The 17,618-nt window shown below is 42.1% G+C and overlaps 1 protein-coding gene across 1 annotated transcript; it reads right to left on the reverse strand.

The window, feature by feature from the left end:
- Positions 1-339: 339 nt before the first annotated feature.
- On the reverse strand, positions 340-6,323 carry LOC121463870 (T-cell-specific guanine nucleotide triphosphate-binding protein 2-like). Its single transcript, XM_041676405.1, has 2 exons — positions 6,148-6,323; positions 340-2,237 (listed from the first exon to the last, which is right to left on the reverse strand). Exon 2 carries the CDS (start codon positions 2,217-2,219, stop codon positions 975-977), a length of 1,245 nt encoding a protein of 414 aa, XP_041532339.1. The 5' UTR covers positions 2,220-2,237; positions 6,148-6,323; the 3' UTR covers positions 340-974.
- Between the last annotated feature and the right edge of the window lie 11,295 nt (positions 6,324-17,618).

The following is a 17,618-nucleotide window of genomic DNA, read 5'->3' on the forward strand; positions in this document are numbered from 1 at the left end:
GAATCCCATGCCCTGGGACGAGGGTCCTGCATCACATTAAGGTGGTCCTTTGATCTCACTGATATATAACATAAAGAAATAAAATCAACTAATCCAGATAATCTCTCATTGGGATTCTCAGAGAGCCATCTCACACTCGGTTCTAAGTTCTGTCAGACTACCAGAAAATTCATAATAGACACAAATGGTCAACAGGGTGGTGGGACGAACAAGTTGTCAACAGCTCTATATCCTGGCCATGTTGAAATGAGAACAAGAACCAACAGTGGCTCTGCGACTTTTGAGAAAAGCAGTCGAGCAGATTTTTTAAATTTATTTTATTTATTTTTATGAGTGAAATTACAGCAAGGAGAGCCAGTTTATGAGTAAAGCTTCAATTGTTAATCACCTTGGGTGAATTTCAGTTCACTCTGATTTGCCAGTGCAGGATAGGAAATAGATATTCTTATTTGCGTGGACCAAGAGGATCTATACAAATGTTTATTCTTCTGTTTTTACCAAGTTTTGCTAATAATAACAGTTTCAATCTGTCATGTGACTCTTGTGCGGGGCTCACACTTCTTACTGAGGTGTATTTATCTACACAGTGTTGGTCATCAGATGCCCTCAAGGAAAAGTGACAAAGCAGAAATGGCTGTGAGAATGCAGAACTGTGTGGAGACTTTCACAGGGGTAAAGGATCCAGGAGTCATTAGACCATAAAATCAGGAATCAAATCAATATTTTCATGTGTGCTTTACACACTATTTTAAAGAGAACGAGGTTTCCTCCTGCATTTACACAGTGTTGATGACTGTTTCCTACTAAAGTATAACTGAGCTCTTGCCACAGTGATCTTCTGTCTCCAGGGAAGAAAAAGAGGAGGAGCCTACTGAGCTCCACAGACAAGATTCGTTTGTCAGGCATAGGTTATGTCAGTGTCCAAAGCAAGGCCAAGAGGAAACAATGATTGGAACTTTTGCCTCATTTCCCCGTCATTCCCAGTAATCGGGGGGCTTAGAGACATATGGTCCCACCTTGTTTTCTAAAAGACTTTTCTTATTGAGAAGAGCAATGGCATCATTTGCTGCAGCATCAATAAAGAGATTCTGCAAATAGTAAGACTTTTTGTAATATATGACAGCAGAACCTGGACCACCAACAACTGAGGAAATTCTTTGGATATAGTTCCATAGTTTTCTCCCTAAGGACACATCGTCATCTTCTGCAAACAAATGGGGAAAACGAAGGTGTACCTTGAATGCATCCACAGACAGGTTAAAATCTTTCGCAATCTCTTCCAATGAGGCATCATCCAGCCCAAAGTAAGACCTGAAGAGATTGAATGTTTCATCCAGATCCTCTAACTGATCCCTGATCATGCCAACAAGTGGAATGGTGGCCAATGCTCCAGCCTTCAGGGCCTCTAGGTAAACTTTCTGCTTCAGGGAATCTCTCTTGAGGTTAATGGTGGCCTCAGTAACACTGCTCAAGGACAGCATGAAGATGTGGCGCTTGTGGGCTGGGAGATCATATAGGAGTTTGCTTTCCAGTTTTGGGAAGTCATACTTAGATGTATCAAAGTTAGAGACTAAGAAGACTGGAGGCTCACTGGAGAGAGCCTCCTGGAGATGACGTGAACAGTCTTCTAGAATATTCTTCCGGACATTCTCCTCATTGAAAGTCTTAGGTTTGCTCGTCTTTTCATTATATATGTCGCTATCTATCTTGGCTCGGACAAAGTAGAAATTCATGTCCATCCTTTTAATGGCTTTAGCTAGTTGGGCATCATTTTCTTTGAAGCGTGAAGCAGAGATGATAATGAAGAAGTCATATTCACCAAACTTCATTTTTCTTAGGTACTTCTCTGGTGGAAAGGAAGTGGACCCAATGCCAGGCAGGTCCCATACTGTAACCTGGGGAAGCTTTGGGTGTCGGTAGGGAGTTCTCTCCATGGTGGTTTCTGTTGCCCCAGTGCAGGCTGCACCTTCTTCTTCATGCCCCACCCCTCTCAGGGCATTGATGAACGAGGACTTCCCTGACCCTGTCTCCCCTGTCACAGCAATGTTCAGGGAGGCCTTCTCGATGTTTCTCAGTTCACTGCAGATTATAGAAAGTGCTTCCTGGAGGTTCCTGTTCTCAATGTGGGATTTAACCAAGGTAATGGTTTCTTCAGAGAGGATTTTGCTTTCCCTCTTAAAATTATTAAGGAATTCATCGATGCTGGAGGCCCAAGCCATGACTCTGTAGGGTAGAGGCTGAATGGAGCTGAGAGGAGAGCAATGGTGATCATTAATTAAAGCAGGGCAAAGCCTTGGTGTTTGCTGGTTCAGTGAAGCAGGGCCCTGACCCTGACCCCCATCAGATCTGGCATGCCTGTCTTCTTTTCTCTTGGTTGCTGCTTTGGTTGCTGCTACAATTGCTGCCCTGGAAATGAAGAAGCCTCTTGCTTACACTCCTAGGAATTATCTTGTACTTCTTTGTCTAATTCAATCTCCACTTACTCTATGTAGTTTCCCACTGCAGCCTTTATTATCAATTTGAAATTCCATTTTAATGCCTTTATTTTCATTAAAATGATACCCATACATGGTATCAATGCTAAAAGGGCATGAAAGAAGTAACATTTCTCCTGGCTGGGTCCTCAACCTTTTGTGAACCCTTTACTGAATTGCCTGTGGGACCTCAAGGCTTCTGGTCTCTTTGGATGGTTATTCTAAAATGAGTACATGACACTAGACAAGGGATGGGAAAGGCTGAATTGAAAAGAAATGTCCAACTAACTGTGATTTTGCTTTCTTCTCTCAGCAAAGGTGAGACGTGACGTCCCTGGTTGAGAGACTCCTAAGTGAGGTACTCTGCTCCCTGGTGTTCAGATGCTCAGTTGGGTACGTCACTGTGCTGTGTTCTCTGGAGTGACTATGTCAGAAATCAAGATAACTGAGAATCAGAGCTTCCACACCAGGCACTGAGAGGGACATCCTGGAGAGCTCTGACAAGCATTCTGCATAATGCTGACAGATTTGTAAGGTCATAACATTTCTCAAAACCATGCTGTCTCAAAGGCTCCAGAAAACACCAGGATTAACTTGGGGAAAGAGTGAGAACTATAGAAAAAGATGACTTTTGGAATCCTCTGATGTCATTTTTACTTAATTATACATATACACATGCTGTCTCTCTCTGTGTGGGGGGGTATTTGTATATTTAATACACTTTAAATGATGTTATGCCATTGGCTGATAATGCCTCCCCTCTGAGTCATAGAGTAAAAGAAACATCATTGTCAGACATGAGAAACTTCTCTCGAGTTGTGGGTCAGGGGAGTTCAGGATACTCCTCAAACAGCTCCTGCTGTTGCCCTTGCTCGAGCCCCAGAATTTGAAGGGCGCTGTGCTGAAGACACAGCACACTTCAGATAAAGGATGCATAGAAATCAAGGTGCATTGGAGCCAAAGTCTCCTCCCCAAGGCCCTGCTTCCCTAACATCAGAAGGAACTGTGAAAGTTTCAAGTGAGGAGAACATTCTGGAATCCTGCCCAGCTGGGACTCCCATGAACCATGGTGATGATCATCACACTGAGGTAGCTGAAGGTGCAGGGTGGCATTTGTGTGTTGGTGATGACCCACCCCTTCCTAATTGTGCATCACGCTGGCTGAACAAAAGGAAAACGGTGCCTGGTAACTAAAAACCTAAGCAACCACCGTGTGCTGCTAGTGAGGTCACAGATCTCAGAGGAGAATCCACTGTGGCCACTTTCCTATCCCAGAATATTCCTAACTGCTTTCTAAACCCTTTTCTTTATACCCACAGGTACACGGAGCTCTCTCTAACCACCAAAGATGCTTCTTTTCACAGCAGTGAGAGATCATTTCAGAAAGCCACAGCTGGTCAAAAAGCAGAGAACAACTGACTTTGCAGTGCCCAGTCTCAGTTGATAACATAAGCCTTAAGCTAAGAGAGAGAAAACACTGAGGAAGAAGGTGCATAAGACACAAGAATAAGAAGATCACACAGTCCGCTGCAAAGCTGAGTCTTCTGGATATGACGAAGATACCCATGAAACCTCAACACTGTGGCCTTTTAAAAAACACCTGAGCACTGACACCAACAGTTGACGTGCCACAGTGGGTGTGGGAAATTGTGTGGGTTGTCACACTTAGGTGAAGAGTCACAAGTGGTAAAAAGCTGCAGAGAGGCAGAAGTAGTCTCTCCCAGAGAGGAGCTCCCTAGTTGATCATTCACTTCCAAATGTTCAGCCCTAATTCCTATCTGTCTGTCTGTCTATCTGACTCTATCTATCTATCTATCTATCTATCTATCTATCTATCTATCATCTACCTGTATATCTATCTATACAAGCTGTACTAAAAGTGACAGGTTGAGCTATGTATTTATTTGTTAAGAGATTTGTCAGAGAAATAAAGAGAGAGCACACATCTGAAAGGGAATATAAGGTCTGGAAGAGACTGCAGGGATGAGAGGGAGAAGGATGCTCTTATATTGTAATAAACAAAAGGACCCTTGCTTCGTGGTAAACATTTAAATTAAATAAAATTAAAAATTAAAAAGAAAGACTACTGTTAGAGGCAAAGGCACTTGAGGGGACCATCCTCCAAAGAATGTAATTCACCATATCTATCTAAGGACAGTGCAGTGATGTTCCTAAGCCAGCCAGGGTTACATTGTAGGACATTGTCTCCAAACATTGATCAGAGCCTGCCTGACTAGCTTCCTGCTTCATGAGATTAACACTTACAAGTTAGTGCTGGTGGCTGTCAACCGTCCTGCATACCCACTACCTACCCCATGAGGGGTTTCTCTGTGCCTCAGAGACTTCAGATCCCACAAATCCAGTGCCAGACAGGCCCCTTGCCCACCCACTGCCTGGCCTGTCAGACTTGCCAGCTGTCTATCCACCCAAGGGATGTCAGCATTCCCACATTTGAGTCTTAGACATCCAAGTTCACCTGACCCCTGTTGACCACCCCATGTATCAGAGCCTTCAAAGCCCACCCAACTGCTTCCTATTATGAAATAAGTAAGGTAGTAAATATATACAAAAGAAAATCCAACCAGTGATCTAAGCATATACGGACACAAAAACTTGGTTATATGAAAACCCAAGACAGCTCATCTCCTCTAGAAAATACAAACTCCAGAGTTACGGTGTTCATGAGAATGACTTAGATAAAGTTTCAGATGAAGAATTCACAGTAATGGTGTAAATGTGATCAAAGAAAAAAGATTTAAGCAATCATTTGAATTAAAGACAAGTCAACACAGGGCATGAAAATGATTTCGATAATGACAAATACTGAACAAAATCTTGACTTAAATGAAGCTGGAGATGAAAAATGCTTTAAAGCAAATGCTCAGAGCAAAGACTTAGCATCAGAGTGGATCATATAGAGGAGAGAATATCAGAAATTGAAGAACTATGTAGACAAATGGGAAGACTTGGTCAGGGAAGACTATAAAAATTGAAAACCCATGAGCAGAACATGTATGACCTTTGGAACACCATGAAACACATCGGCAGAGAAGGAGCAGAACTCCATTCCAGCAGCATAGAAAATATTCTCAACCAATCCTAGCAAGAATGTCTTCAAATTTAGGGAGAGGAATGCTCATCCAGACAGATACAAAGGCATATAGATCTCCAGATACAAAGGGTGGAAAAAGAAACTCCCGAAGTCATATCACAGTTAAACCCAAGTGGTCTGCAAACTACCAGAGAGAACCAGCGGGAAGTGTAAAGATGGAGCCATCAGAGTAACAACTGACTGACAGCAGCAGATTCTTGAAAGCCAGGGGGTCAACAGCTCTGCCAGACACTGTGGATGTGGATTTCTCATCTGGGATTTTATCTCCATGGGGTACCACATAGACTCCAAGAGCATCTGGGTATCCTAGCCTGCTGTCTTCCTCCAAGCTCGACTACTTCAGAAGACCAGCTAGGTCCACACAAGCAGGGAGAAGGAAGGGCTGCTGCTTCTCTGCTTTGGGATGCTTGTGGCACAGAAGATGGCACAGAAGGATGCTACTGTGCCTGCTCCCTGAGTGAAATCCCCAAGCCCTCCTGCCCCGGAGTCAGTGCTCCCCTCCTCATGTTATCACACACGTAGGGTCTATTGGGCAAGCTGAAGTTAGAACCCTTCACTCACCTCAGCAGCGGTGACCTTGGTCTGAGGGCAGTGGCACCTCTGGGAAAGCTCTCTTCTTAGGAGAAGTCTGTGCACTGCAGCAAGGGCAGTTGCCTTGGAACGCTCTAGAACTGGAATTCAGACTCAAGATGTTCAGGAAGAAAAAGAGGTCAGGTGTGGTTTTCTGTGTCCTGAGAAGAACTGAATAAAGAAAGGAAGAACACAGGGATGAACAGCCAGATCTTCCCCAAGTTACCTCACCGTACCCAGATCTTCCCCAAGCTACCTCCTGGTCCACACACAGCCCTTGCTGTCTACAATTTCCTGGTTAGGTATGAACTCTGGTTATACAAACCACCCTCAAGGAAAGGGCTGCACTCAGAGTTGGTTTCAGTTTCCATTCCTTGAAGTGGGTGGTTTGCATGAAACAATAAGGTGGACCTTTAGAGAAGGTGGCAGATCAATCAAGCTGTTTTAGGTTGGACTTACTAAGCCTGTGGTGTGGCCATTATAGCAGAGTTAGTGGTAGAGATTCCCATTGGAGATTGGTAGCTCAGGTGTGGGCACCTATTGGGGAAGCTATCTTTCTGCTGTGGGTCCCAGGTCATTTAGAGATTTACCAGTCTGACTTAACACTTGGGTTTTAATAAATTAGAGAAATGCACGGGTCAGGAAGAAACCAGAGAGAGTTCTCTAGGTAAGGCCCTGGCTATTGTTAGGAAAAGGATTATAAAGGAAAAACCCCACAAAGTTATAATTTTGGGGAGCCAAATTATCTCATATACTGTCTGGGTGTGGGCAAAGCTTGATCTTGGAACAGACATCCTGCAGATGTTTCAGCCATCCATCCAAGCAAGAGTCTCAGACAAAAGCAGAACTTAGCAGTTAGCCTGTTCAATCTGTGACCCACTACCTTGGTTTGTTTTATTGATTTTTATTGAGCTCTACTTTTTTCTCTGCTCCCCTTGCGGCCTCTTTGCTCCCTTTTAAACCTCCTCCAAGGTCCCCATACTCCAAATATACTCAGGAGAGCTTGTCTCTTTCTACATACCATGTAGATTCGATTTTGTATGTCTCTCTTAGGGTCCTCATTGTTGCCTAAGTTCTCTGGGATTGTGATTTGTAGGCTGGTTTTCTTTGGTTTTTGTTTTTGTTTATGATTAAAAACCACTTATGAGTGAGTACATGTGATAATTGTTTTTCTGTGTCTGGGTTACCTCACTCAATATGTTTTCTAGATCCATCTATTTTCCTGCAAAATTCAAGATGTTGTTATTTTTTTCTTCTGTGTAGTACTCCACTGTGTAAATAAATGTACCACATTTTCCTTATCCATTCTTTGATTGAGCAGCATTTAGGTTGTTTCCATATTCTGGCTATGACAAACAATGCTGCTATGAACATCGTTGAGCACATGTTCTTGTGGCATGATTGAGCATCCTTTAGTATATCCTTTGGTATATTTGGGTATATATTACCCAAAAGTGGTATTACTGGGTCTTGAAGAAGGTTGTTTCCTAATTTTCTGAGAAATAGTGACACTGACATCCAAAGAGTCTGTATCAGTTTGCATTCCCACCAACAATGCAGAAGTGTTCTCTTTTCCCCATAACCTCTCCATCACAAGTTTTCATCAGTGTTTTGACCTTGGCCATTCTTACAGGTGTAAGATGAAATCTCAGTGTTGTTTTGATTTGCATTTCTCTGATGACTAAGGATGTGGAACATTTCCTTAAGTGTCTTTCAGCCATTTTAGATTCCTCTGTTGAGAGTTCTCTGTTTAGGTCTGTACTGCAACTTTTTATTAGATTATTTGTTCTTTTGATGACCAATTTCTTGATTTTTTTGTATATTTTGGAGATTAGACCTCTGTCTGATTTGGGGTTAGTGAAGATCTTTTCCCCCTTTCTCTTCTATAGAGTTAAGTATGGCAGGCTTTATGATGAGGTCTTTGATCTATTTGGACTTGAGTTTTGTGCATGGTGATAGATATGGGTCTACTTTCATTCTTCTACATGCTAATATCCAGTTATGCCAGCACCATTTGTTAAATATTTTTTTCCATTTGATATTTTTTGCTTCTTTGTCAAAAATCAGATGTTCAAAGGTGTGTGGATTAATATTCGGGTCTTCGATTCAGTTCCACTGGTTCTCCTGTCTGTTCTTATGCCAGTACCAGGCTATTTTCAATGCTGTAGCTCTGTAGTAGACTTTGAAGTCAGGGATTGTGATGCCTCCAGAAGTTCTTTTACAGGATTGTTTTGGCTACTTTTTCATATGAAGTTGAGTACCAAGGTCTTTGAAGTATTTTGCTGGGATTTTAAAGGGCATTGAATCTGTAGATTGCTTTTGGTAAGATTGCCATTTTTACTATGATAATTCTATCTACCCAAGAGCATGGAAGATCTTGCCACTTCTTCTTCAATTTCTTTCTTCAAAGATTTAAAGTTATTTCATACAGCTTTTTTACTTGTTTGGTTAGATTTACTCTGCGATATTTTATGCTATTTGTGGCTATTGTGAAGGGTGTTGTTTATCTGATTTCTTTCCCAACCCTTTTATCATCTGTGTACAAGGGAGGGGGGGCATTGACTTTTTTGAGTTGATCTTGTATCCTGCTGCATTACTGAAAGTGTTTATGAGTGTAGAAGTTCCTTGGTAGAATTTTTGGGATCACCTATGTAAACTATCATATCATCAGCCAACAGTGACAGTTTGACTTCTTCATTTCTGATTTGAATCCCCTTGATCTCCTTTTGCTGCCTTATTGTTCTAGCTAGGACCCCAAGAACTATATTGAATAGATATCGAGAGAGTGGACAACCTTGTCTTGTTCCTGGTGGAATTTTTGGGAGTTTCAATCCCTTTAGTTTGATGTTGGCTGCTGGCTTACTGTATATTGTCTTTGTTATGTTTAGGTATGTTCTTTGTATCCCTGCTCTCCCCAAACCTTAATCATGAAGGGATGTTGTAGTTTTTTTAAAGCTTTTTCGGCGTCTAATGAGATGAACATGTGGTTTTTATTTTTCAGTTTATTTATATGGTAGATTACGTTGACAGATTTTCATATGTTGAACCATCCCTGCATCTCTGGGATGAAGCCAACTTGATCATGGTGGATGATTTTTCTGATGTGTTCTTGGATTCGATTTGCCAGTATTTTATTTAGTATTTTTGCATCAATGGTCATGATTAAGATTGGTCTGTAATTCTCTTTCTTTGTAATGTTTTTCTTTGGTTTGGGTATCAGAGTAATTGTAGCCTCATAAAAAGAGTTTGGCAATGTTCCTTCTGTTTCTACTGTGTGGAACAATTTGAGGAGTATGGTATTAGTTCTTTCTTGAAAATCTTGGAAAATTCTGAGCTGACACCATCTGGTCCTGGGCTTTTTTGGTTGGGAGAATTTTTATGATTGTTTCTGTTTCTTTAGCAGTTAGCTCTATTTAATTTTCTTATCTGCTCATGATTTAATTTTGGTAAGTGGTATTTATTCAGAAAGTTTTCCATTTTCTTTAAGTTTTCCAATTTTTTGGAGTACAAGTTTTTGAAATATGACCTGATGATCCTCTGTATTTTCTCCAAGTCTGTTGTTGTGTCCCCCTTTTCATTTCTGATTTTGTTAATTGGGATATTTTCTCTGCTCTTTGATTAATTTGGATAAAGTTTTTTCTATTTTCTTTCTGATTTTCTCTAGGAACCAACTCTTTGTCTCATTGATTCTTTGTATTGTTTTCTTTGTTTCCATTTTGTTGATTTCAGCTCTCAATTTGATTATTTCCCACTCTCTAGTTCTTCTGGGTTAGTTTGCTCCTTCTTGTTCTAAAGTTTTCAAATGTTCTGTTAATTCACAAGTGCTATGAACTTTCTTCTTAACACTGCTTTTATTGTGTCCCATGAAGTTGGGTATGTTGTGTGATCATTTTCAATAAATTTTAGAAAGTCTTTAATTTCTTCCATTATTTCTTCCTTGACCCATTGATGATTCAGGTGGGCATTGTTCAATTTCCATGCAAATCACTTTTTCAAAAAAGAATAACTTAACAGCTCCAGAAAGTGTTTGAATTGTAGCCACCCTAGAGGATACATTCAAGGTAGGAGCAACTGCCAAGTTAAAGCCTTTCTTTTTTTTTTTTTTTGTTTAAGAAAAATGAGAATTGATGTAGGTGCTGCTTTCTATGTGTTGCATTGGTTAATTAATAAAGAAACTGCCTTGGCCCTGATAGGACAGAAAATTAGGTAGGCAGAGAAAACAGAACAGAATGCTGGGAGAAAGAAGCCGAGTCAGGCAGTCGCCATGATTCTTCTACTCCAGACAAATGTAGGTTAAAATCTTTCCTGGTAAGCCTCCTTGTGGTGTTACACAGATTATTAGAAATGGGTTACTCGAGATGTGAGAATTAGCCAATAAGAGGCTGGAACTAATGGGCCAGGCAGTGTTTAAAAGAATACAGTTTCCGTGTAATTATTTCAAGTAAAGCTAGCTGGGTGGTGGGAAGCAGCCCGCTGCTCCTACTTCTACACCTCAAGGCTTATACAAGCTAAAAACACTTTTATTTTTGCACGCTTAACATAGTAAATTCACGCTCCAAACACAATGTTCATCATCACACTTCAAACCTAGCAAGCCCTACCAGTTAGATGGCTACAGACCATCCTAAAGGCCTCTGTCACTGCCTTGCCCACTGTGTTTGCTGTCTCTATCTACTTGCTTGTTTGCTGTAATCTGACCTATCAACCGTCTTCAAACAAGAAAACAGGAGCAATGAAGGATGCCTGGTCAGAACCCTGACCCTGCACCATGTGTCTCAGTGTGGAAGTGTGACTGACGTAGGTGATAGGGGAGATCACAGTCTCCTAACAGCCTGGAGTCAGCTGAGCAGACAGCGAACTTCTGACTGCAATCAGAGACTGGGTGTTCTGGCCTTGTCATGGAAGCAGCAACAATCATGTGATGTTCCCAACAGGGAATGGAGGAGGATTTTCCAGGCAAGAGTGATGTGGTGAGCATGGGGCAGGAGCCATGTTCCTTTCATAATGTTAGGACAACTCTGCAATCATAGCCACTGTCCTCAAGGAGGAAACTGGCAAATTCCCCCTGACAGTGACGAGAAAAGTGGGACAGCAGAACAGAGCCTGTCCCACATTCAACTGGTGCACATTTCCTTCAGGTTTCAGTTCATGCTTTGGGAGACTAACAGGCTGTGTCTGTATCCTGCTTCCTTTATGTCATGTGCTAAGCAGGCACCTGGGAACACAAGGGTTAGGGAGAGAGATTCAGAGCTTTGTATCTCAGTGAGTCATCACCCCAGCTCAGGGATACAAGGGCTACATCTCCCCATATCTCACAGTCAGCATTGTTTGCCCCTTTATGCTCCTGGGTAGAGACCCTCCTTGGTAGAGCAGAATATAACAAACTGGGCATCAGACAACTGGCAGTTTGTTAGGCAGGAAGGACTTCATCAATGGACACAGTGTGCAGACACAGAGGACAGCCAGAGCCACCCATTCTGTCCTTGAGGCTGTGCTTTGTCACAAATCTTTGGGTGTCACAGTCCAGAGTTGTGTCTCCTCAGTGGACCCAATCCTGTGGGTTATGTGCACACAGTTAATTGCTTAGAAGCAGTGTGTGAGAGTCATCTCCCCACCTCATGAAAGGAAAGTGGGATGGATGTGTGTTTAAAATATTCACCTTCTCTTCTTTAAAAAGATATTTTATTTAGTTTTTATTTAAAAAATTTTAATATTGCATGCTAACCCCAGTTCCCTCTCCCTTCCCTTTTCCCACCTTCCACCTCCCCCCCCATTGTTGGGTGGGGGGGGTCACGCAAAGATGGGGACAGACCACCAAAGTCTAATAAACCAGAAGCAAACTTTATTCCAAAAACCAGACTCAGAAAAAAATAAAAAATTAAAATAAAAAATCTCCATGGGGCACAAAAAGCTTATCAGCTAGCTGAGACCACAGTCAGAGATTGATTTTGTAAGGCTGTGGCAAAGGCTGGTTTTTGAACCCACCTTTTTATCATATAGGTACCGAGCATTAGGTCTGAACAAAGGAATTTTTACAATCTCAAGGTAAAATTCAGATACAGATTGCCTTACTTTACAATCTCTATTAACAGAGGTTTTTTTTTTTTTGTTAAACTAGTGTTTTACTTAATCTATTGTCTTTCTTGGTACGTCCAGGTAGTGTTTACTGAAGCCCTGTGGTCTCCCCTTTGATACTGCCAGTGTCACATAGCAGGGATAATGCATAACACAGAGGTCATATGTCTGTCTCCTAAAAGTTGACTCAGCTCATATCTGTAGGCTAGCTCTCAGTGTCAGAGAGATGCTTTGATCTTGTAAACAGAGCTATGGGTTGTAAAGCAGAGTAACCCGCTGTTAATAGTTAATCCTCGAGCTACTGAGAAAGCTGCTGACAGTCTGTTCTCATCCTCCTAGCTTACAAATTTATATTTCTTTATTTTTACATTCCTAGTTTTGGAGTCTACATCTTTATATTCTTATTCTTGGACCCTTCACCCATCCCACCTCCATCCACTCCTCAGAGGGTGTAAGGCCTCCCTAGGGGAGTTAGCAATGTCTGGTATACCAAGTTGAGGCAGAACTAATCCCCGCTCCTCTGTATCAAGGCTGAGCAAGGTGTCCCACCATAGCGATGGGCTCCAAAAAGCTAGTTCATGCACCCAGGACAAGTCCTGGCCCTACTCTCAGCTCCCCACAATAGATCAAGTGACGTAACTGTCACCAACAGTTCCATGTAGGACCCCCTGCTGTCAGTCCAGAGTTGGTGAGCTTCCACTAGCTTGGGTCAGTTGTCTCTGTGGTTTTCCCAATAGTGATCTTGACCTGCCTTGCTCATATGATCCCTCCTCCGTCCCTTCAACTAAGCTTCAGGAGCTCAGTCCAATGCTGACGTGGGTCACTGCATCTGCTTCCATCAGTTACTGGATAAAGTAATCCACTGTTAACAGTGAATCCTTAAGCAGCTGAGAAAGCTGCTGACATTCTGCTCTCATTCTCCTAGGCTTACAACTTTATGTTTCTTTCCTTTTACATTCCTATTTCTGGAACCTACATTTCTCAATTCCTATTCTGCAACTCTTCAGAATGTATCCTGTCAGCTGGCTCCAGATGGAATAATGGAATACTTCCTGGTTCAGTTAAGTTATGCTTTTAAAAAAAAGGCTATTTGTTGGACATTTCAATTCCTCAGCTATTTCTACAAGGTAATGGGTCACCAATTAAACAGGCTAACTACTAAGGTCTGTTTCTGAATGAGACGCTTGCTTGCTTTGCTTGCTTGCTTGCTTGCTTGCTTGCTTGCTTGCATGGACGTCTGAAACATCTGCAGGATGTCTGTTACAAGATCAAGCTTTGCCCACACCCAGACAGGATATGAGTTAATTTGGCTCCCCAAAATTATAACTTGGTGTGTTTTTTTTCTTTATAATCCTTTTTCTAAGAATAGCCAGGGCCTTACCTAGAGAACTCTCTCTGGTTTCTTCCTGGTCTGTGTCTTTTTAATTAAAAGTCTCAAAAAATAATTAAAAGCCTCTAATTTATTAAAACTAAAACTGAAATCAGGACAGTAAATCTCTAAATGACCTGGACCCACAGCAAGAAAGATAGCTTGTCCAGGGAGAGGTGCCCACACCTGTGTTAGCAGTCTCCAGTAGAGAAGCCAGAGGTCCAGACCCGGAATCTCTTACCATGAACTGTGCTGTTGTGGTCACAACAAGACTTAGTAAGGTCAACCACAAACACCTGAGCCCATCTGCAACCTTCTATAAGGGATCTCCCCATTGCAACCACTCTGGTCTATAGTAGGGCTTTATGACCAGCAGCTCTCTCTGGGACTAAAGGCTAGTATTTTATGGCTTTCAGCAGCTAAGGGTCAGCTTTCAGATAACCCACTTGCCACTTACAAATGTCAACTGCCATAAACTAAAGTTAACTTTTAATAACGGTTCGCAGGTGACTTTCTGTTTGCGTTATTCCATATTCTTCCCCGCTATGAGAAACCGGCAGTGTCGGGGAAATGTAGAGTTTCTGTAAATACCATTAGAGAGGCAAAGAAGAAGCATCAAACTAAGACAAGCACTAATTTAGTCAAAGACCTTGTTAGCAGGAATTGTAAAAGTCAATATGTATCTAAGTTTTACCTTGAGACTGTAAAAGTTCTTTTGTCCACGCCTAATGCTTACCTCTTACTCTAAAAGGGAAGCTCGGAAACCTGGCCCCTTTGCCACAGTTTCAGAAGCCTCAACTCTGGCTGTGGTCCATGGTCTCAGATAGATGATAAGCTTTTTGTGCCCTCCAGTGATTTGTTTTTGGGGGTGAGGGTGAGGAATAAAGTTTGCTTCTGTTTCAGACTTTGGTGGTCTGTCCACCATTATTTGTACCCTTGAACACAACACCTGAAATGAAACACATGAAACCATTTGAACGGATCTCCCGGCAACCTCCCAAAGCCAACACCCTGAGGCCTCTCTCTTCTATTACAGATCATTCCCACTAACCCACCTACCTACTCTATGCTAATGTTAAACACCAGCTGGCCCACTTCCTTGCTATATAGCAAGTTCTGAGAAATAATTCGTATTTGCTTTCACTTTTGATTTTCTTTATTTCCGCAGGTCAAAAAGGAAGCTGGAACTAAATGAAGATGAGTTACATAAAATCAAAATGCACAGGCCACAACTGAAGTCCACCTGATGTAAATGTGTAACTTTAAATACCTGTATTAACAATACCAGACAGAGTGGACTTGGTAAAGAGCCGTGATAATTTTTTGCTTTTGTTTTTCTTTCTTTCTTTTTTTTTATTGAAAAAAAAAAATTCCGCCTCCTCCCAGCCTCCCATTTCCCTCCTCCTCCCCCCACTTCTCTCCTCCTCCCTCTCTAGTCCGAAGAGCAGTCAGTGTTCCCTGCCCTGTGGAAAGTCCAAGTTCCTCCCACTCCATCCAGGTCTAGGAAGGTGAGCATCCAAACTGGCTAGGCTCCCACAAAGCCAGAACATGAAGTAGGATCAAAACCCAGTGCCATTGTCCTTGGCTTCTCATCAGCCCTCATTGTCCACCATGTTCAGAGAGTCCGGTTTTATCCCATGCTTTTTCAGTCCCAGTCCAGCTGGCCTTGGTGAGCTCCCAATAGATCAGCCCCACTGTCTCAGTGGGTGGGTGCACCCCTCGTGGTCCCGACTTCTTTGCTCATGTTCTCCCTCCTTCTGCTCCTCATTTGGACCTTGGGAGCTCATTCCGGTGCTCCAATGTGGGTCTCTGTCTCTATCTCCATCCATCACCAGATGAAGGTTCTATGGTGATGTGCAAGATATTCATCAGTATGGCTATAGGATAGGGCCATGGTTTTGGTTTTTAAGTTTTTTTTAAAGATTTATTTATTTATTATGTATACAACATTCTGCCTCCATGTATGCCCGCATGCTAGAAACAGGCACCAGATCTCATTACAGATGGTTGCGAGCCACTATGTGGTTGCTGGGAGTTGAACTCAGGTCCTCTGGAAGAGCAGCCAGTGCTCTTAACCACTGAGCCATCCCTCCAGTCCCCTTGGTTTTTAAGTTTAATATTTAGTAAGTATACAGTGTTCTGGCATGTCTGCCTGCAAGCCAGAAGAGGGCACCAGATCTCATTACAGATGGTTGTGGGCCACCATGTGGTTAAACTCAGTACCTCTGGAAGAGCAGTCAGTGCTCTGAACCTCTAGCCCAGCTATGATGTTTTAAAAGGTCTCAAGCCAACAACCAATTTCACCTGTATAAAGAAACTCAAAACAGAAAAGTAAATTAAATTTAAGAGGAAGTGAGGAGATAAAGATCTGAAAAGATAGAAAGATTGGCAAAAACTAGCCAAAGTTAATTCTAGGGGGGAACAATTAATATAATTTACAAATAATTAGCTAAAGTCCAGCTAGACTGAGCATACATGACTGAAATCAGAAATGGAAGGGGGGCATTGCTGAGTCTGTACAAATAAAAGAATTATAAAGAACCAACATAGACAGAAGAGTAAAACTCCTAGAAATAAACATTATCAAAATGATATCATCTTAGTAAAAATCTGAAGAGAGAGTACCAAGTAAAAACTCTAAATAAATACTTTTGAATCTTCTCAATGATTGTCCAGTATATGGACAACAGTTCTACACTGTATGCTCAATAGCTCAAAGGGGGGGGGGGGCTGGAATGATGTTTCTATAAGGAGATGATAAACATCTGAGAAACTAGATATGTTTAAGCCGATTTAGGCATAAGATAACATGCATATGCATTGATGCATCACATGGCACCCTCTTAATCTTTCTTTTCTTCTATTAATTAAGAGTGAATTGTGATTATGAGTAGTATATGCATGTGTTTGTGCCTTTGGAGGCCCCTTGAGCTGCCCCTGGAAGTGAGGGAGCATCCCTCAGGAAGGCCGTTACAAGGTGTTTCCTGAGCCTCTAAGTTCACTGGAGGGAGCTTCATCCTTGAAAGAGCCTTGAGGAACTCATTCACTACACCCAGGATCAGACCCAGATCCTTGGCATATGACCCAGAGCCAGGTCTCCTCCTGTTCTTCTCCATAATCACTGCAGGGAGACCTCTGAGGCCCTGCAGAGTCAAGGCAGGAGGGTTGCAGCCATTAACTCTACTCGTTCTTTCAATGTGGACATGAAGGGGTGGGCATTGTCTCCCTGGTAGTTCCTTGTTGACCTTGATTTGCCCTTTGTTCCAAATGGGGGCTTAGCCAAAGTTTCTAAACCCTTCCACATTCTGGGACTCTTGAGACCAAAGTCACTGTTCACAGCCAGCCCTTAGCCAACCATCATCTCCTCCCTACATTGCTGCCTTGGGGAATGATAGTGACTGATTGTAGTTACTGATTAGGTGCAGTTATTGACAGTTTCTAATTGCAAAGATGGTGTGTAAACAGAGTCTGTTCTTACAGTTCCCTACCACCCAGACCCAAATAATCACACAGAAACTATATTAATTACAGCACTGCTTGGCCAATGGTTTAGGTATATTCCTAGCTAGCTCTTATATCTTAAATTAACCCATTATTATTAATCTGTGTATCACCTTGAGGCTCTGGCCTACCAGGAAGGTTCCGGCACCCTTCTCCTTCAGCAGCTATATGGCGTCATCCTGACTCTGCCTTCTTTCTCTCTGCATTCAGTTTAGTTTTCCCACCTGGCTCTATTCTTCCCTGTCATAGGCCAAAACAGCTTCATTGTTAATCAATGGTAATAAAACATATTTACAGCATATATAGGTGATGTGGGATTCCTGCAGTCATTCAGTCCCAAAACAACACAGAGAGATCTGCATTAATTATAAACTGGTTGACCTAGTCACTCAGGCTTCTTATTAACTCTTACAACCTACATCACCCATAATTCTTGTCTGTGTTAGCCATGTGGTTTGGTACCTTTTATCAGCAAGGCAGTCTCATCTTGCTTTCTCTATGTCTGGATGATAACTGC

Source organism: Microtus oregoni, unplaced genomic scaffold, assembly GCF_018167655.1.
Source record: "Microtus oregoni isolate MIOR12 unplaced genomic scaffold, Mior012 000027F_ref0000203, whole genome shotgun sequence".
NCBI lineage: Eukaryota > Metazoa > Chordata > Mammalia > Rodentia > Cricetidae > Microtus > Microtus oregoni.

Excerpts from the sequence above, each read along its gene's own strand:
- LOC121463870 (XM_041676405.1), bottom strand. The coding sequence starts at position 2,219 with ATGGCTTGGGCCTCCAGCATCGATGAATTCCTTAATAATTTTAAGAGG.